The sequence below is a fragment of the Hydra vulgaris genome, chromosome 13, assembly GCF_038396675.1.
Source record: "Hydra vulgaris chromosome 13, alternate assembly HydraT2T_AEP".
Classification (NCBI taxonomy): domain Eukaryota; kingdom Metazoa; phylum Cnidaria; class Hydrozoa; order Anthoathecata; family Hydridae; genus Hydra; species Hydra vulgaris.
The window spans coordinates 41125426-41147374 of record NC_088932.1 but is presented as its reverse complement, the minus strand read 5'-3'; the positions used below and the strand labels follow the sequence as shown (position 1 = coordinate 41147374).

General features: G+C 27.2%; 1 protein-coding gene across 1 annotated transcript; it reads right to left on the bottom strand.

Annotated features, from left to right (window-relative positions):
- Positions 1-29: 29 nt before the first annotated feature.
- LOC105848615 (pituitary tumor-transforming gene 1 protein-interacting protein) lies at positions 30-13123 on the bottom strand. Its single transcript, XM_065815072.1, has 4 exons — positions 12927-13123; positions 7744-7927; positions 2174-2245; positions 30-1151 (listed from the first exon to the last, which is right to left on the bottom strand). The coding sequence occupies exons 1-4, from the start codon at positions 13017-13019 to the stop codon at positions 970-972; spliced, it is 531 nt and encodes a 176-aa protein (XP_065671144.1). The 5' UTR covers positions 13020-13123; the 3' UTR covers positions 30-969.
- Between the last annotated feature and the right edge of the window lie 8826 nt (positions 13124-21949).

The following is a 21949-nucleotide window of genomic DNA, read 5'->3' as shown; positions in this document are numbered from 1 at the left end:
AAAAAAAGACATTTAGTTAAGAAAACATACATCAACGCATTTTACTTTTCTTTAAAATAAGTAATTCATTTTTTGAAATAATTGAATTTTTGAAATCAAGTTATTTACAAAATTTCAATAGCCAAATAATTAATAAAATAAATTACATAAAATTTACATTAAGACAACACAAAATTATAGTTAAAAAAAGATAGTGTTTTTGTTAAAAAGAGTAAAATCCATCATTGAAAAAAGTACAACATTGTTACAAACCTAATAAATTGTTTTCATATTTTACAACCTTTACATAATGTTTTTAACATTGCAAAAATAAACTTAAACTATATATAAAGTAAATTAAAACATAAAAGAAAATGATATTTTATATAAGATTCATAAAAACGTGCTTTTGAATAAAGTAGTTTGTTAAGAACTTTCAAATAAAGGTTAAGGTATTGATTATTTAATCAAACTTTTTGTTCAGACAGACATTTAGCAGAACGCATTTCGCCACCTTTATATACTCGTTTATCGTACTTTTTAAATTAATAATTTTGGAAAACAAAACAAAGTCGCAAAAACCTTGCTTTTTGTGACTTGTTTTAGGCGTGGTTTGTGGCTTTATTTTATAAAGCCAAAAACTAATTTTCACAGGAAAAATTTATAACTAATTGTGCATGAAATAAATAAATAGTGCCACTTTAAATAATGAACAACGTTCATTATTCAAAAAAAAAAAAAACGTTTTACGTAACAAAGGAAAAAAAATTATAATAATGGTAAATAAAAAGCATTATTATAATTTCTTTAGTTAAATAAAAAATGACTTATGTAACATTTATTTACACCGTTTTTAAGCTAGATTGACACACTTGCTAATTTTAAATAAAATGACATAAGCAATCAAGAAGAGAGAATACAAGAAAGAAAGAAAAAAAAAAAGAAACCATTACCAAATGCATCAACTAAACTTCCTTATAAGAATCTTCTTTAATTCAACAAAGGATCTTCATCATCTGATTTAAGAAGTCCATATTTCATTCGAAGTGCATCTGATCGCTCTTTACGCTCAGCTTTGCGTTCTTCAGCTTTTACCTGCTGTTCTTTTTTCTTCTGTGTAAGTTTGTCTTCCTCTTTTTTCCAGCTCGTGTTGGATTTTCGACAACATTTACCTAAAACAACTTTTTTTATTGAGACAAATAATGCTTGAAGTTTTTTTTTAAGATAAACAATACTTGAAATTAAAAAAGATAATAGTTCTTATAATAACAATTATTAATAAATACTTATGTTATTGATAGTAACAGTAATGTATTATTGATAGTAACAGTGTTATGCTATTGATAGTAACAGTGTTGTGTTATTGATAGTAACAATGTTGTGTTATTGATAGTAAGAGTGTTGTGTTATTGATAGTCACACTGTAATTTTATTGATAGTAACAGTGTAATGTTATTAATAGTAACAGCGCTATGTTATTGATAGTAACAGTGTAATGTTATTAATAGTAAGAGTGTTGTGTTATTGATAGTAACAGCGCTATGTTATTAATAGTAACAGTAATGTATTATTAATAGTAACAGTGTTATGCTATTGATAGTAACAGTGTTGTGTTATTGATAGTAGCAATGTTGTGTTATTGATAGTAAGAGTGTTGTGTTATTGATAGTCACAGTGTAATTTTATTGATAGTAACAGTGTAATGTTATTAATAGTAACAGCGTTATGTTATTGATAGTAACAGTGTAATGTTATTAATAGTAAGAGTGTTGTGTTATTGATAGTAACAGCGCTATGTTATTGATAGTAACAGTAATGTATTATTGATAGTAACAGTGTTATGTTATTGATAGTAACAGTGTTGTGTTATTGATAGTAGCAATGTTGTGTTATTGATAGTAAGAGTGTTGTGTTATTGATAGTCACAGTATAATTTTATTGATAGTAACAGTATAATGTTATTAATAGTAACAGCGTTATGTTATTGATAGTAACAGTGTAATGTTATTAATAGTAAGAGTGTTGTGTTATTGATAGTAACAGCGCTATGTTATTGATTGTAACAGTGTTGTGTTATTGATAGTAACAATGTTATGTTATTGATAGTAACAGTGTTATGTAATATAGAGTAACAGTGTTATTCAAACCGACTACTACATGAAGTAAAAAAAAAAAGATAAAAAAAAAAACTTACAATAAATAAAACATCCACAAGACAAAAGAACGATGAATGCCAATGATGGAACAACAATCATAAGGATATATCCTAAGAATAATATTATTAATAGAGAATCAAAATTAAGTTAAAGATTTAAAACATTTATAAAAGTTTTTGAAGTATTTTGAAACTAACTTTTAGCTTCAATAAAATTATGCAGTAGTTGTATTATACCCCTTCGTATCGCAATATCACAGACCACAGTCATCCGTGCAAAGTTTGCAAAAAGTTAATGTCAAATCAACTTTTTAACTACTAATGCCACCTGTTTGGATAAAATGTAACTAAAATTCATAGAACAGTATGTAACAGTAATGTTGCAATGATTTATAATGAATTATAATGCTTACACTGGATTTGAGCATTGAATAGGTTTGTAACAGATTGTCACATAGTGATACGAAGGAATATAATATAGTTGGTCTAAAAGATCTAACCACTCATTATTTATGGCAAAAAACTTATGTTTAGCAAACACATACATAATTAGAACAACATACATGAACATAAAAGAATAAAGAAGTCATAGTATAAACCATGTTTTAGTACTTTGTATAAGCTCATTGAATTTTTAGAACAGCCTCTTTTTAAACTTTTAGAACAGCCTCTTTTTGAACTTTTAGAAAAGATCTGCTAGTAAGGTCGGGTTCTGCTTAAAATTTGCTCATGATATTACTCAAGGAATGAAGTTTAAAATAGTGAATTGCCTGACAACAGAGTAAAAATATTATTCACAAACATCTTTCATGCAGTTTAGGGCAAGTTGCCATAAAGGGCATAAAAACATCAAACTTTCTAAATTGTAAACCAATTAGACAAATTGTTCTTAAAAAACTTATAGTAACATTATTGTAAAAAGTGTTATCATCTTCGAGCAAAACTTTATCTGGAACATAATAGTTTGCTACAACAGTTAACAGTCCAATCTTTGTGCTTTTTGCAAAAATATAAGGCAATCACAAATACTTTCTAGAGAATTGTGAGGCTTTAAGCGGTATGGTGTGATCGAAAATTAAAATAAAAATCTATAGAAAGGCGCCTTTGAAACTGTGCAGGCATTAACTAAGATTCACATTAAGAAGCATTTGAGTAAGAACTTGTGAGTCTAAAACCAATATGCCTTTCGCAGCCAAACAGCATATCATATTGTTGGTTTTTGGAGAGGTAAATTTTGGTGTTCCACAGTATTTACCAGGATAAAATCTGCTGGATTTACCAGCTAAAATGGTGTTCCACAGGATTTACCAGATAAAATCTGCTGACTCGATCTGTTGGATTACATTACAAGCAGACTTCGGCATCATTATGACTTAAATGTATATAGAACATATAAAATATTTTCCTATTGTGGCTGAACAACAGTTTTTGGCTACAACTGTACAACCTAACATACAAAAGCTAAATTTAAATTATAAAAAGACATCTGAAGCTCAAAAAAATAGAAATAAGATTTTTAGAGAAATAAAATTTTTAAGTAATTATTTTTTTCAATTTTAAAAGTGAAAAAGTGTTAATAATCATATAGTAAGATACATGATAAGGCTTAAAATAAATTTAAAATTTAAATCTATAACTTATATTTAATCAACAGATTAAATATAAGTTATTTTTAGGTCTTAAAAAAGTCTTCAATCTGCAATATATAAAAATATATAAATATAGGTCCTCATTTTATCATTTGGTTTTATTTAAGAGTTTTTGGTTGCTGAAATCTTAACAAATTAGCATAAGTTCATCAGGCAATTAACAGCTTTTAAATAAATTCTTTTATTTAAGGACATCCCAATAATATCATAAATTTAAATTTGAAACATAATAAAACAAGTAATAATAAAATAACAATAAAATGAGTTCTCTAACGAGTAACAATAAAACAATAAGTTATTTCTATTTGTGTAAATAAGCTGCTTTAATGTAGTGTTAATTACCATATATTATATGCTGTTGTTGAGTATATTGAGATTTGAAAGATTGATTTTTTTGCCAATCAATTGGATGGTAGATGGAAATATGAGGGTACAGCTCTAAAACTCAGTTTAATGATATTGAGGCCAGCTGGTAGATTTCCTTCTTTGGACTCACTCTACCAATGCACTACTTACTACTACCTTAAAGTTGACTGGGATTCTTTTTATGATTTTCTTTGTGACAGTCTTTGAGCCAGTAGCACACCAAAGAGCCAGGTATATTCATAGCAGGAATATTGTTCTATTATTGTTCTATAAAATTCCATGGCTGGGTTATATTCATAGCAAGAATATTTTTCTATTTTATAAATGTTTCATTATTATTATTCAATTAATTCATTCTGAGCAATCTTCTAAGTTTTCATTTTTAAATCGGTCTTCTTTGCTTAATATAGTAGAGAAAACAAGAACAAAAGACAATTATTTGCAATTAATGTTTTAACGAATGGATTATTAAATTAATTCATTGAAACTTTGATCTATTTTAATTGCATACATCGCTTTTAAATACAGTTTTAAAAGGTCTATACATAGTTACATATATTGTCTACTTTCATTTTTATTTTTAAATTAAAAATGTTAAAAAAAATGCTAAAAAGTATTTAATTTTTAACAAAACATTTTTCATGATTTCCTAATCCTTGTAATGTAACTTTTCAAATAGCTAAAACAACTTTTTAATTAACGACTGTCAATAAAAACAGTATACATTATATGTAGGGTTGCCAGATGTCTGGCTTATACAAAGGAGAACACAGTAAAAAAATTTATTTTTACAGTTTTGGCACTGTATTCTCTTCCATAAAAGCCAGACACCTGGCAACCATAATTACATGAAAAGTGTTTGAATATTTAAGTTTCTAAATACTTTTATTTTAAAAATAAAAATTTTAAAATACTTAACTAAAACTTTTTTACATAGATATATTTTTGTTCATCTAATTTTATATTATAATTTTTATCATTAAATAAATTTAAAAGGTAAAAAAATTATTTAAATCGATAGGTTTTAAATTAGAAAGTTTTTGAATGCTTGTTAACTTTTAGGGTGAAACTTTTTTTCAGTGAGCAAATTCATGTTGTTTTTTTTTATAAAATCCTGACCTGCATATAATAAGTGCTTGAATATTGAATTTTTAATAATGTATAAGTTATAACAAAAAGTATAATAATGTATAAGTTATAACAAATTTTGCTATAATCTATTAAGAAGAATTATTTAATATATAATATATATAAACCTAATCTATCGCAAATTTTTATAAGAAAATGAGTATAAATGGTTAAGAAAAATTTAAATAAATCGGGTCTTGATTTTACAAAAAACGCAAAACCTAAATTTGCTCACTGGAAAAAAATATAAACATAACTTTTAATTTAGAAACTTGGTAGGCTCTCCAACTTCCATCAAATAGCATGTTTGTTAAAAGAACTTTTGTTGCAATATGCTACTTTAGTTAATTTGATTTAAATGAGTAACAAAAACACTTAAGGGGCAGGGTGAGATTCTTTCACCATACGAGGGCAGCAACTAAATTTAATCAGCACATTTAAATATCTAGTATACTAGGTATTTAAGTAAAAAAATATATTTTAATACAAAAACTATTTTTTTTTTTCAAATACAAAATTTACGTAAATTTTGTATTTGTAAATTTAAAAAAAAAATTAATTTTTGTATTTATAAATATTGTTTAATAAGTAATAATATTAATATAATTTTGAATTACCTTCTTTTATGTTTAATGCAAATATAACATAAATAATGCGTTTCATTGCAAGTTTGATTTTTGATTTTTGTTGTTGTTATTTTCGGTTTACTTCACCAGGTAATTTATTTTACCAAAAGTATAATTCATTTTTTTAATAAAAAAAAGTTACTAACTTATATTAAAGTATAATTGTTATTAATATGTTAAGATCTTTGTAACATCCCTAACTTAAGATAAACAGTAAAAATGTAAATAATGGGTTTTTAAATAATAAAAATAAATTAAAAAAATAATTTATTAAACATATTGAAAAATCTTATTTAGAGAATAAGTTATGTCAAATAAAAATTAAAAAAAAAAGTTTTTTTTAACTTTTGAATGATCTTGCTTTTTAACAACAACTCTTTTTTACACATTAAAAAAAAATAGATCAACTTCATTTATTCGTCATGCATACTAATTGCATTTTTTACTTGTCTAGTGTGACAGTTTAAATCTGAGATTGATTTAACTATTTTATTTTTTTACTATGATCTTATGAACCTTTAGGAATTTTTAACCAATTGGGAATACCATGTTATACCCGTTGCCATCAGGCTGACTAACACCCTGTCTCATCAAGACTTTTGATAATATTTCATCTTTTATAGCATTTCACCAGTTTATTGATGTAATCTATCTCAATTTCACCAAAGTGTTTGATTCTCTACCTCACAAGAAATTTATGTTAAAATTAAGATATTTTTGTATAAACTGCATAAAAAGTGAAAAGGTATAATAAATCAATCCCTTAGAAGCTCTACCAAAGAGAGTGATTCAGGAGTCATTTTTTTATCTAACTCCAAATAGAGCACTCATATTCACACAGCTGTCTCTAGGTCTCTAATTTTTAGTATGCAAAAAGACATTCACTTTTATTGATCAAAATATGGCTCCTAAGTTATATCAAGAGTTAATAAGACCACACCATAAATATACAGTGTCTGTTTATGTTTCTTATTTAAAAATTGATAAAACCTGGGTTGAATCTGTTAAACGCAGAAATTTAATACTACATAAAATATTTTTTGTAGCTACACTGCTGCTTTAGGTTGATGTCTTTTCTCTCCTTGCTGATAAATGCGTCTACTACATAACCTGCTAAATTCAGGCAGGTATGGAAGCTTTCATTCCTTTTCAAAGTAACATAATCTCTTTTTATCTCTAATAATTAGAAATTAGGAAAATATTCAAAAGTGTCATCTACAAGGGTAAGTTGAAAATTCTATCGCTAATTTCTGGGTCAGATCTTATTAGCTATCCCAAGGATAAAGATAAAATATTTGCAAAAAAATTTTCTTTTAATTCTTCTTTTAAATCTAACGTCCATATTTATCCTGCCATTGCAGTTAAACAGGATAATCCATTGTTAAACATCTAAATTACACTGGCTTCCGTTGCTAAAGTCATTTTTTCAATTAAACTCTTCTTTGGCTTGTATTCCAAATAACTTTCCTGCCTTGCAAAAACTACTCTCCAGAACTCTCTTCAATTCTCTCAAAACATTTTTTATTTTTTTATTTTTTCATTTGCTTCTTATACTTTGAAATTATTTTTTTAATTTTTACTCATTATTCTTATCATTTGTTTCGACAGTAATAATAAAAGTAAGTAATAAAAAACACTTAATAAATTTAACAAACATTTAATTAAACAAAATAAACCTAACAAACACCACTGCAAAAGCCATATGAAACAAAAGCCATATAAAAATAAAATAAGTGTTGCTGTAAGTAAATTATTAAATTAATATTACCAACTTTGTTGCTTGTTGCTGCAAGTAAGTTATCATAGTAATATTAACCAACTTTGTTTTTTAACTAATTACCTGGAACAAGGCACTGCTTCCAATACCATTCATTTTTCGCACATCCACTTGGAAAAATTTGCTTTGACGGAAACTTTTCACATACTTTTGAAGGCTCGCACCAAAAACAACTGTTTACATTAGTACAAGTGCGACATGATGTGTATATTGAACAGTTAAAATGAGGTGTAGTTGTTACAACACTCTATAAAGAAAATTGAAACAATTTTCAAGTTCAGCATATCATTATCATACTATTTTTGATAATATAAACAAAAAATTAATTAAAAAAAAAATAATTTATAAATGTTTATTGTAATAAATTTTACTATTATAAGTCTGAAATTAAAAGCAAAGCTGAAAATTAGGAGCAAAAAATCTAAAAATTAGGAGCAAAATAAGATAAAATTCAGAGAAACAGATCTAAGGTTGTTTATCTTTTTTTTTTTGTTTTTTTTTTCTTTAGTCAGAACTATAAAACTTGCTTAAAAAGATATTAAAAAAATAAATAAGTTACAAATTACTCATATGCCTTGTAAACGACTAAAATTATTAAACAGTAATGAGCAAATTATTAAAAGATATTTATTAAATAATAAATACTCTTTAAAAAACTTTGAAAATTATAAAACATTACAAAGATAAAAAATAACTATATAAAGAGAAATAAGTTAACTAAATTAAACTTTTCAATTAAGATAAAATTGAAATTCCCAGAAATTTTTTAATTTTTTGATAAATGAGAATAGTAAATAAATTTTCCTAAAATCAAAGATTTTAATCAAAGATTAAGAGCAAATAAGCAGTTGTTATGATTAGTTAATTAACTAATTGTTCTAATTAATTTATGAAAGAAAAAAAAACATTTTAGATTATAATCAAGAAATAATATCAACTTCAAATTAATAAAGAAAAATTTGAACTACAGAGATGTATAAAACATAAAAAAAAATATAATCTTGATATTATAATCTAAATGCAGCAATCACCACTATTCAATATCAATTTGGTAAAAAAAAAAAAATTCATGTTTTAATGCAAATATTGTTGCTTTTAACATAATATTGAATACAATAATAATGAAACTTATTTAAAAAATTTACAGTTTAATTAGTAATTATAATAATTTGGATATGATTAAACATCTATAAACACTTTTGTTAACTGGCTTTAAACTTTTATAATTTTAATTAATTTTTCAAATTTATGTATCTTATCTTGTGTATGTTCATTCATGGTGGGGGCTTCTCATGGAAGAGGAAGGCATAAGCCCATCTCCTATGTTAGTTAATAATATTTAAAAGCTGTATTCCATTTTGATACTATATTCACTACAATGATTAATTTTTTAGTTCAGTCATTTTCTTATCCTCTGAGTTTTTTTCAGAAATGTTTACAAAAAATATTAAATAATAAATATTTACTAGAGTAAATGAGTGCCATGAAGCTTGTTCATCTATTCTGATGGCCATATTAAGTCTTTAACTGATATTAAGTCTTTATTATTAAGTCTTATTATAGGCCATATTAAGTCTTTAACTGATAAATTTATTTCCTTATTTCATTTATGAACTTCTTAACTGAATTGTTATTAAAATAGAGAATAACTGGTAATGATAAAGACTTAAGAAGTTCCTTAATATGTTTTATAGATGTTTTTCCTTCTATACTCCACAAACTCCTCTGTAACTGTAGTTGTAACAGACTAAATTTTTACAAAGGCTTTTTAATTTCTAGATCAAAACCATATCTTAGCTAATATAGATGACTTGAATTATTAACTTGACATTAAACAAAAAGGTTAGATATTGTTCTTATAGGTTTCAAAGCTGAAAATTATTTTTCTATTCAATATACATCTGATATAAACTTTAATAGTTAATAGTAAACATTTCTTAATCCTGATCCAGGACTTATTGGTACCAAATAACGTGTTTATTCTTGTAAATTTCATTTTAAGCATAAAGTTAATGAAATTTGCAGGACATATCATCATGCTGGTAAAAATCATTAACCAGTTGTACAGATAAAGTATGCTGTAATACTGTGTTTTTTTTCTAGGTTAGGGATTTCATTAATGTTTATTACAAGTTTTATACAACTTTAGCTCTGGGTGATTTTAGTTTTCACTAAATCAACTCTCTTAATAGCTTTTCCAAGAGTGCTAGCAGATAAGGTGGTGATCTAACAACTACATATTTTGATTCTGCTTCATTTTGTATACTCTTTCTTTTTCTCATTTAACTTAGCCTCCACTTTAGCAAGTCTTTTTTTTTTTCCTTTTTGGTTCTTTTTTTTCAAATGCTTTTATGTCATGTTTTTCCAACTGACTTTATTGTAACCACAATAAAGTAGTCTCCTCAACAGTAGTAGGCTTTCTGGGATTGGGGAGGTGAAAAACATTTTTAAAAAAATTAATAGTAATCACTTTGTATATTCCCAGGGTACCAAGGATATCATTGTAATTTTGAAATTAAAATGTTAAAACATAACTATTGATGTCTTTTACATTAGGAAGCGACCAGGGTTAAAATTTGACCGGGACCAGGGCCAGGGTCAGGTTTGATAAAATATAGCCAGGTCAGGGCTGGGTTTGTGACCATGGCTGCATAAACATTTCTATATCCTAATGCAGGCCTCAACAGGAGGCAGGAGCTTTAGCTCTTGCTCTCGCTCTCGCCTACACTTCTAAAATAGTTTACAGGATTCAGCCCACACTCCAAAATTAGTTTACAGGAGCAATTTACGGCTCTTGCAAAAGTATAATTTTTCTCTCAAAAGTATAATTATCATTGTAATGAAAAACACTCAGTCATTAAAAAAAAAAATTAATTGCATAATAAACTGCAATGTTTTTTAAAAGGCACGGTTATTGCAAAAAAAAAAAAAAAAAATTTAAAGAGAGTTGATTGAAATGCAAATGTTTTTGATTAGATTGGACTAACTAATAAATACAAAATTATTACACTCTAAATTATATTGATAAAATATAAAATTATTTAACGGATAAAATATAAAATTATTACACTTTAAATTATTGCACAATTGCTTTTTTTTTATGTAATGAGTTATATATTTTATATATTAATTACTTTAATACATTATTCACTTCTATTATGGAATTTTTATTGATGTAATAGTTTTTAAAATCATTTTTTATAAGCATTAAAAACTTTTATAGCTCTTGGTCAAATTTTTTATCAAATATGTAATGTTGTTAATAATAAATAGATAGCTAGTGTGAAAACCATGACACTTGTTATGTATATACTCTTGCAACATTAACGATACAAACATATGCGTGTAACAAATATAAAACCAAATTTTGTATTTAATAAGCAATTATTTAATAAGCAAATAATGAATAAACATGCTTGTGCTAAAACTAAAAGCTCTCATAAGAAGCTGTTTAGAGGAGCAGCTTGCATAGCTCGCCATATTTGTTTTCGTAGAGTTTTTCTCCACTTTAACACTCATATACTCCCGTCGAGGCCTGCTAAAGTATATTTTTTAATTCAAAATTCATGTTATATTTGTATATATATATATATATATATATATATATATATATATATATATATATATATATATATATATATATATATATATATATATATATATACAAATCATCATGATCTTCTTAATCATCATTATCATCATCGTCATCCTCATCAGACTTTAGCCTTCCTTTTTCATGCTGTTTCTCTAATATAAACAATCTAGAGCAGCTTCTTTCCTATACTAAAGCTCATTCAAACAATATGCAAGGCACCTACATTCTACCATTACCATTTTCTCCTGAAGCTGCTACCTCTCTATATGCTGATACCTAAATCACATTAATATTCTCTAACAAACGTTGTTTGATACAAAGTTTTTTTCTAATCTGTCCAAGATTATGCCTACTTTTCCTATCTTGTTAGATTCACACCATACATCCATTTGATCATCTTCTTTTTTCAGCAAATACTAGACCATATAAATACTAAAGTTTACATAAATATGTAAAGATATTGCATGCAAGCATTCAAATAAATAAGAAACATATATGTTTACATCCATACTATGTATGCATAATTGTGAATCATGGAAGCTTTTATGCCTTTTGGAATAAAGGTTTGAAAGTTTTTAGTATTTCTCTTTAAATTAAAGTCAGGCCTCATTCAATTTTAACTTGTTTTAAACTGAGAAAAGGCTATAATTGTTAAAATAATAACTAAAGCCTTTCCTCAGTTTAAAACAAGTATTTATTTATCTTTTCTTGAAGAAATGGTACTTTGGAATTATGTTTAGAAATTATGAATATAATATTTTTATTCCTTTGCATAACGTTTGTTTTGATTTTGACACTTGATTTTTGATGTTTTTTAATTTTATTTCTGTGCCATTTCACGCCAAATTTTCCTTACTTAAGGACGAGGCGTTTAAATATACTGACAAAAAAAAAATTCTCTGGAATGGCTAACTATCAAATTAACTTTGTGTGTGTGTGTGTCTTTCTGTGCTTCTTCTTAAAAATGCTAATCATTGTACATCAATATTTGATTTGCTTTATGCATCTGTCTTCATACTAAACTCATAAAAAGATGTCAATTTATAGAACTATAAACTTTCAAACATATTATAGCTAAAACTAATTGTTCTTGTAAATGTAAAATAAAAAACAGACCTATATTTATTTCTCTTAAAGTAACCAATTAATATATAAATAAATTACAGACTCTTATACATCTTTAGCTAAACATGTGTATTTTACATTTTAAACAAGAACTTATTGTTTTTAATATTTAGTTGTGTCACCTGTAAAGTATTGTGGTAATTCGAAGATGTATGAAAATTCACTTTAACTTAATTGTAGTTACTATAGTATTAAAACCATTAAATGTCTAATTTTGCTTTATTTATTGCCATTTTAAATTATAATTTTTTTATCAGTATATCATACTTTATATTATTGACTCTACAAAAACCTGAAAAAACATAATCAACTTCATTAGGTTTTTTCAAAACTAAAGGAAAAGAAAGTAAACAAGAACCGTGTATTGGATTAAAAAAGATTTTTTAAATGATGAGAAATATAACATCAATAACAAACTAAATATATTTTTTTAAAAACGCAAATGAAATCGCTATTAATAAATAAAACTAAATAAAAAAAATACATAAACAAACAATTAAATGATTTTAAAACGATCGTTACTAACCGGTGTAGTAAAAACAGTTCCGTTTGAGTAAACCAAACATATTTTAATGGCAAAAACGAAAGTCAAAATAAGCAAATGCTTTAACCAGCTCATTATATCAATTATACTATGTTCATAAAAAACAAATTTTATGGGTTACAGTTAACCATAAAGATGAATAGTAAATCTTGTTCTAAATTAAGCTGGAACGGACTTAACGGACATAAATGGATTTTAATTGGCGTTTTTATGTCACGGCCGCATTTCAGAGAGCGAACAAATCACCGAAGTCGAAACTTCCTTAAAGTAAGCCCGAGTCAAATTGTGAAAATTTAAAATAATATTAAAGTTTCCAAATAATTTTTTAAAAGATACCACAAATAATTTTGTAATAGGTAGGTTATACCTGTATTAACAAAGTCAGATTACCCAGTGGGTTAGAGACCTAAAAAAGACGTCTTTGAACGTTCAAAAGACGTCCAAAACTTTAAACGACGTTCAAAAGACGTCATTTTACGTCCCTTGCCTACTGGGTAGCATAATATAAATTTTTGAATACACAAATTTGAAGGAAGTTTCAGACCTTGAAAAAATGTGCCTCTATTTGTAATGAAGGGCGAAGATTTTATGCTTGTTAGCAGTGCTCGAAGTGGAGAAAAAAAAGTAACGGGATGGTATTCATAAAATTAAAAACACCATACCTTCTAATCATTGTTATATATAAAGCTTTATAAAAAGGTGGTGGGATGGTTTATACTTTATAAAGAGGTGACGGAATGGCCACTGCATCCCAGCCACTTCGAGAACTGCTTGTTAGTGAAACAGTAAAAATTTTTAACTTATCTTTAAATCCAAACCATAAATAAGATCCTAAGCATTATAGATGCAAAAACTCTATTTACCTAAAGTTGGTTTCAAAAACTTAAAAAAATTAAAATTGAAAATTAAATTCCAGGATTAGGCAATGTAGAATTCATTGCCTTTGCAAATAATATATATATAAGCATAATTAATTTTTTTATGCATAAATAATTTTTTATATACTTGAATTAGACAACAAAGGAAGGCTTCTTATTTAAATGCATATAAAAACATTTTTCTCATACGCAAAAGATTTTTTTATTTGCAACACTTTCGTTGACTGATTTTTTTTGTTAGAGTTTTTTTCTAACAGCCTGATAAAATAGCTTTAAAATAGGAAATATAGCTTTTAATACAATAACAATGTATATTTTGAACAATAGAAAATATGAAAAATAATATGAAAAGTATAGATTTGATACAATAACAGCTTTAATAATAGCATAGCTATTTTTTGAATAACATAAAATGACAAAAAAATTATGAATAGCATAAAATATTCTGAAAAAGAGACATGCAATAAACAAACATTTCATCTAAAAAAACATCTCTGTGTCATTAAAATTTAAAATATTTGAATCAAAATCAAAATAGAGTGTTTTTTTTTTTAAGAATCAGAGGATGATGCTGCAGATGCAGAGAGAATCATTGTCAATCATCAAACCATTTTAGTACATACAGATTTAAGAATGGGATGGCATTGCGAACACTAGTTTAAAAATTTAGCAAGACATTCTTCTACACAAGAGCATTGCAGTTTGCAACAATACAACAGTTCTTTTTTTTTGGAGCTTATGTTTCTTTTTCTCCTCTGAATCACAGTTTTTTTTCTGTTTTTCTCCTTCGAGAGAAGCCGCTTTTGAAAGCACATCTTGAACCTCCATAGATCCATGCACATTAGTGACCCTTGTTGTTTTTGTTTGATTAACCTCCTTAGGTTTAACTCGGTTTACTGAAAGTAAACCAGGCACTTCTGCTAAATTGAGGCTTTTTTCATATGATTCCTCAATGAATGATTGGAACATTTCATACATTGATTTCCAATATTCGGCTGAACCACGCCTTCCTTTTGTTTGGGTGACCTTGGATTGCGATCTTGGAGTTGTTGTCAAAGGTCCGTTTTTTGAGGTCACGCTTCTTGTTTTCTTATAATTAGAAGATTGTAGTGAAACATCATCAGTTTATCAATAAGGAGAGCTGCTTGTTCAAATTTATCCTATTGCATATCATCAACATTAAGACCATCCTTACTTATACCAACTCTCTTAGCAGCTGCTACAATATTGGTAGCGAATGCCCAATTGTTCCACGTTGTTCCTAGGATATCAAATGACGCGGAATTAAAATTTGTTGAACAAATAACAAAGAAAATTAAGTTTTTATAAGTGACTTATTAAAATTAATATATATATGTGTGTAGCAGAAATACCAAATTCTCCTGTTTTAGTATGTTTTTTAGAAAAAGAGAAATCATTTTCTAAAATAACATACTAAAACAGAAGAAATATTGCTTAAATAACAGAAATTTTGAATAATTTTGTTTTTTTTAAATATAAATAAAATGGTTTAAAAAAATATTATCAATGAAAATATAAGTTAAACAAAATACAAGATTTAAATCTATTTTTTATTTAATATTATTTACTTTTTACTTAATTACATTTACGTAATTTACTTTCATACGCAAGTTACTTTTTAATATAATTTTTTTTTAATTAGTTACTTTATAGGTAAATGTAAATTACAGTTTGAGGAGCTTTTATATTATACAATGTAATTTTCAACAGTAATTAACTTTTAAATGTAAAAGTAAACAGCTTTTTCATGTGACTTACTTTTACATGTAAAAGTAAATTACTTTTTGATGTAATCTTTTTTTACATAACTTATTTTTGAAAGTAAAAAAACTTTATAAAGTAGAAGTCGTTTCAAAAAAATTAATTAGTTATACGCAAATGTAAATTTACATAAAACGTTTAAAATTACTTATGTAATTTACTTTTTAATAAAAATTAACTTACTCGTGTAAGTAAAAAAAAAGTAAGTAAAAAAGCCATCCCAATCTGCAAACATTAGATGCTGGTTTCTGGGCTGGTATTGCTTTTCCAACCATGTTTATATGTTCTTTTCGTGTCACTTTAGCCTTGTTAATTACATTCCTTTTATATCTGTCTGAATTAACAACTCCTTTCTTTCTTCTCTTTAAAGGGTTGTGATCTTCATCTGAGCAACTCATTTTTAACAAAGAAATTTGTAAGTTACAAGCAAAATGTTATTACTTTATGTTACTAATGTTTTCCACAGAAATAGAAAAGTCCTGGACGTGTTTCCTTTTTGCGGTAAACGCAAAGTTCAAACTAATGTCATGGCTATAAAATATGATGGCAGGCTTATCCCTTTTAGCAGGAAATGGTGTGTCTACCCATTTAGAACTGATTTTGTTAAAAAGTGAATTTTTGAATTTTGTGGACTTGTTCCCTTTCTGCAGTTAGCAATTCATATATTAAATTTATGAAACAAAAGATGAAGTCAAAACAAACATCACATGGAAACATCATATTAGCTATGTCTGCTCGAAAGTTTAAAAAGGTATCGGAATTTTATATAAAGGCGCGTACTCATTTAGATAAAATAACTTAACTAAACTTTGTTACTCTTTTATTCAAAGTTATATAAGTTATGAAGTTATTTCCTGGGGTAGCACTGATCAAAGCAAGTGACAATATCTCAATCGCCGTCAGAAACATGCGATCCGTTTAATTAAATCTGCGGATCGGTTCGCACATTCCTCAATATTTTTTAATCAAATGAAAATCCTCGATATTTATAAACTAAACGTATATACAAATTTATCTTTTGTTTATATGTGGAAGTATGACTTATCTCCTTTAATTTTTAAAGACCTTTTTGTTTTGAAACCATTGAGCAAGTTTAACATGAGGAATAATAATTATTTAAACGAACCACTCTGTCGAACAAAATTCAATCAATTTCGTATCACTTATCGTGCAGCTCATCTCTGGAACAAAATCATTTTGCCTAATCTCGACCACCCCTCGACAACTTATACTGTTATACCTCGACCCTCGACAACTTATACTGTTTTTAAAAATAAATTAAACCTCATCTCTCTATTGAAAATATCTTAGATGATTTTTAATTTATCTTGTGATAAAAACAATTTTTTTGTCATGTATGTTCATGTTTTGTTTTATATTTTTTACAATTTATTTTTATTTATCTAAGTACGATTTATTGTTTTTATGTTATTTTTTACTTACTCTTATTGTAAAAAGGCGTTTATGTACTCTCTTTTGTAAAAGGCTTATGACGATAAGATAATTGAGATCTTCTTTTAGAAGCCTTGCTTGTATTTCAAAAAAATGTAATATATATATATATATATATATATATATATATATATATATATATATATATATATATACACACAGGGGCGCCGAAAGCCATTACGCCGCCTGGGACAGCAACCCTGAGTGACGCCCTTATTTTTCTAAATTTACCAATATTATCAGTGAAGGAACTATTTATTTTTAGGTGTTTTTAGTTTTTATTGTTATTTTATGTATAAAAAAGAAATTTTAAACTTCCCAGCCTAAATATTTCTAAAACAGTGCTGTAAGTTGGAGTCTAAAATAGTAAACATTCACTAGAATAGCAACTATTTCATCATTTGACTATTCGATGCCAAAACATCAATGATTGCATTGTTATTAATTCTTGGAAGAAGGTACTTTTCACAAGACATTAAATTGAATGATCGTAAACTTGACTGGCTCTACAAAATTTTTAATATGTTCAAAATATATTTCAATTTCGTCAATGACCTTTCACAAGCAACTTGTAATGAGGATAATGTCAACACAAATTTCAGTCAAAAAAAATTAGATACGCAAGACTATGCAAATTAAAGTTCTGGAAAATAAAGCAACAACAAACAAAACTTTTTTTGCAAGATTTTCTTTTATTTATGTGGCTGTCACTGTTTTCTACTGCTGGGATTGTGTAGACAATTTCCTAGTTGATTGTCTTTTGGCTAATAAAATGATGTGCTATGAAGTGAGATTTTAGATCGAGCACACAGTCAGCGAGCGCTGATCCGACGTACATTGTGCTTCCAAATGAAGGTGTGCGTGATTGACAGCGTAGTCATTAGGTTATTGAGCGCCATAACCACATTCAGTCGGATAACCTAATGGAATTACGTTTGATTGTGCCTGCAAATTAAATTGTCATTTAAACTGTTGTTCTTTTAATTATATTTTTGTTTTAGGAGCCCCAATAAGCCTTTTTTTACTGACCGATGTTGCAAAACTTGCCCAGAAATTATGTTTGAACCACTGATACTTTGTTTCAAGCACGAGTCAAGCATGCTACCACTGCGCTACACGGCTTCTTCACCGTTGTAAATATAGCTAACGTAGTGTAACGTTGATGTGAAATGTAGAAAAAAATAAGAAAACGCTTCTCAAACTCTTAAATAAGTTATTAAAAAGTAACTTAGTAATAAAAGTTTTTCAAATTTTGGGGCTTCTAGTACTACACCTTTTCAAGATGTAATTGAGAACTTGAAAGTTGTAATTAAGAAACGTATGATGTAGTTTAGAAGATGAAAGTTGTAATTGAGAAACGTAAGATGTAATTTAGAACATGAAAGTTGTAAATAAGAAATCGTAAGATGTAATTAAGAAGGTAAAAGTTGCATTTGAGAAAAGTATAAAGAATATAAATTTTTTTGTGTTTTGATTTTTGTAGTCCAAATATACTTTGTAATTTAAGGCTGGAAATAATAATATAATATCGATAAAATATAAAAAGGAATGAAAAAGTCATTTGAGGTTTAGGCGGTAACTGGAAAAATCCTATTGGATGTCAATTAAAACTTTCTTTTATTTTTGTTTGTGAAAAATTTAATAGATTTTCGGATGAATCATAAATAAAATACAAATAATTTATTCACATAAAAAATTAAAATTTAAATTTAAACAACGTCATTAAAAATCATTGCAATATTCAGTTAAGCACCAACCTGGACGTCTTCTAAATTTAAAATTGTTGCGTAATGCGTGGTCGTATGTTGTACAGCGCGTGTACAATCACTTCCCATTTTTGTATTTTTTGCCGCAGTAATAATTCTTTCTAAATACTGCATTCGTTGTTCCATAATTCCAGCACCGAATACAAGTGGAATGCGAATAGCATTTTTAACGTTTATTTTTATTTTGGACCAGAAAGCTTCCACTGGCTTTAACATTGGGCTGTTGGTCCTAATCGTAACAAATGAGTCTGTAATTTTTCAAACACCCTTTCCAAACGAGCGTAACATGGAGCATTATCGTTTAGAGGATTTGGTCTGTAACGACGACCAAATCCTCTAAACGATTCCCGAATGTAACCCACTTGTTAAACAAAGCCAACATCCACTCATTACAAGAATCTGCTTTAAATGATCCTCTGCGAGCTTCCATCATGACGACATTTGTTGTTGATATAGCTGCAATCAAATTTATGTTTGTATCTTTTGAAGAAGGTGTTTTCATTATTTCTCTTTTTCCCTGTTTGGCACGTCCTTACGTTTTTCTACAAAAAAGATTAAAATTTGTTTCATCCAACCAAACTATCTGATGACCGTTTGTGATGTGTTTGTTATATTCTTAACATATTCAGCTCTTTTTTGTTTGTTTTCATTACTATTAATTGTATAGGCTACTTGTGCACTTTTTTAAATGAAAATAGTCTGCCTTCGAGGTAATTGGCAGTTGTGGTTGTTCCGACGCTAATACTAAATTGTCTTAATATCCTTGTTTTAATGGCCACCAATGTCATCTGATATCAATCCATGTTAGTATTTCTTCGATTTGATCATCGGTTAATTTTATTAAAACCACCTCTTCCAATAAAATTAAAATTTCCGCTGCGAACCCACTTGTATGCTGCCTTATATTTGACACCAAAAGTTTGCGCCAGAGTCACCCAATCGTCGTTTTGCTCAGCACATTCAATTACTCTTCTTCTATCATTCGATGAAGATAAAACATAATGTTTTCTTTCAACTTGTTCAGTTTTATGTATTTTATGTCTACAAATTGGACAAGGTGGTTCTGGTTGTTCCAGAAGTGGTTTTAAGCAAATTTGATGAAATAAACTCTTGCACGGATTCAATTTAATAACAGACTTTCTATTCATAGTGTATTGACAAATAACACAACGATCTTTTAATTCCATTACTGTATTACTGTATTGCTGGTGCATAAAAATGCTAATTTTGATATTCTTAACTTATTAAAATGCATGTCCAAGAAGATCTTTTATAATGACCTTTAAGTTTACATTGAATTCGCAATTACAAATAATGTATTCTCATTTACACACTACGATTTCTTAATTACAACTTATGTTTTTTAATTTACATATTGCGATTTCTTATTTACATGTTGGGTTTCTTAATTACATTTTAAAATTTCTTAATTACATGTTGTATTTCTCAATTACATCTTACTTTTCTTAATTACAACTTTCAAGTTCTCAATTACATCTTGAAAAGGTGTAGTTTCTTATAGTGTTTGCCTTTTTTAGTATTTACCTAGTAGTTTAAGTACATCTTTTTTTTTTCTCATTTCTATTTACCTCCTCTTCTTTTAACCTTTCTAGTACTTCACCAGTTGTAAGAACTTCTACAAAACTCCCTTGCACCATTCGTCTTTTTATTTTAGAATTTTTCAAAGCTGTACGCACATCTTCAGGTTGATCAGGTGATAGTGTGGTTATAACTGCATTCCTTGGCTTTCTCATCGGTGATATCCTAGTTGATGGGTTGGAGGATTCACACTCCATCCTCGCAAAGTTTCATAGGGAACATTTTGCTTTTTGAAGCAGCTGTAAACATCGATTTTCTTTGTTCGACTTTCCTCGTTCTTAACTTCTTCTTTAGCCCTGTGTTGCCATCATATTTAACAGGGCTTTTTTTGCATATGTGCGTGGCAAATTAATAAAAAATAAAGTATTAATATATAATGTCTACGTACCTAAACTAAATTAAAAAATATCTCAATGGAATAAAAAATGAAAATGCTTTGATGTTTTTTTTATTTCACTGATGTTTGTACATAACCTATAAAATTTTTAGAAGAGTTGTGGTCAATAGTACGAATATAAAACTTTTAGAAGAGTTGTGGTCAGTAGTACAAATATAATTTTGGTGTTTGTTTTTATGTTATAGTTTTTTTATATGTCTTTTATAAATACATGTGCAACACATTTATGATAATTTTTATCTTGGTACATAATTTCTAACTTTTATACAGAAAATATAATTTATACCCAAATTACCTCAATATGCCTAAACTACTCCGACAGACCCTTCTAAACATTTGTCAAATTATAAGCCAAATAAATTCGGGTTAAATCATAAAGTCATAAGAGTAATTCCATGTCAAAACAACCAGGCCATGCAACCCTATGTCTTTGGATTTTTTTTATATTTTTACCATAGTTAGTACATTATAAAATAAGATAAATCCCAAAATTTCAAGGTCTAAGTCCCAACGGTTCGTGAGTAATGATTGTTTTAATTTTGGCTACTATTATTGATTTGGTCATTTTCCGCCATTTTTAATTTTACATTTCTCTTTATAAAACCATGCCTTTAAACTTGTGAATTCTAAAAATAAGTGACTTAGTTAATCTCAAGGTGAGGAATTTAAATATATAAATAAAAAACTCATTTTATCATTAAAAAGTACCTAAATATCAATTATAAATGTTAAAATAATGGACACCTGCCACTTTAAAATTTTTAGGTGTGCGGTAAATTTTTTAAGCCTAAAATTTCAAATTAGGTCATTGTATGTTTGAAGAACATTGTGTGAAAAAATCATTTATGCCAAATACATAGTTTTGTAAATATTTTACTTTTGTACTATAAATGTATATATAATTGCAGGGGCGGACCACGATTTTTTGATGTTTGAGTTAAATAACTTCCAGCTAAGTTCTATACTCCAAACCTTTGAATGTTCATACTTATGTCATTTAAGGATGTTTGCAAAAAGTTGCGCTGCGAAGAGCCTGGGAACAAAAATACCCTAAAAAGTAGAAATCATCCCCCCAAACGTGAAGGGAATTGATTTTTCCAAACAGAAAAATTACTTACTTAAATAAGACTA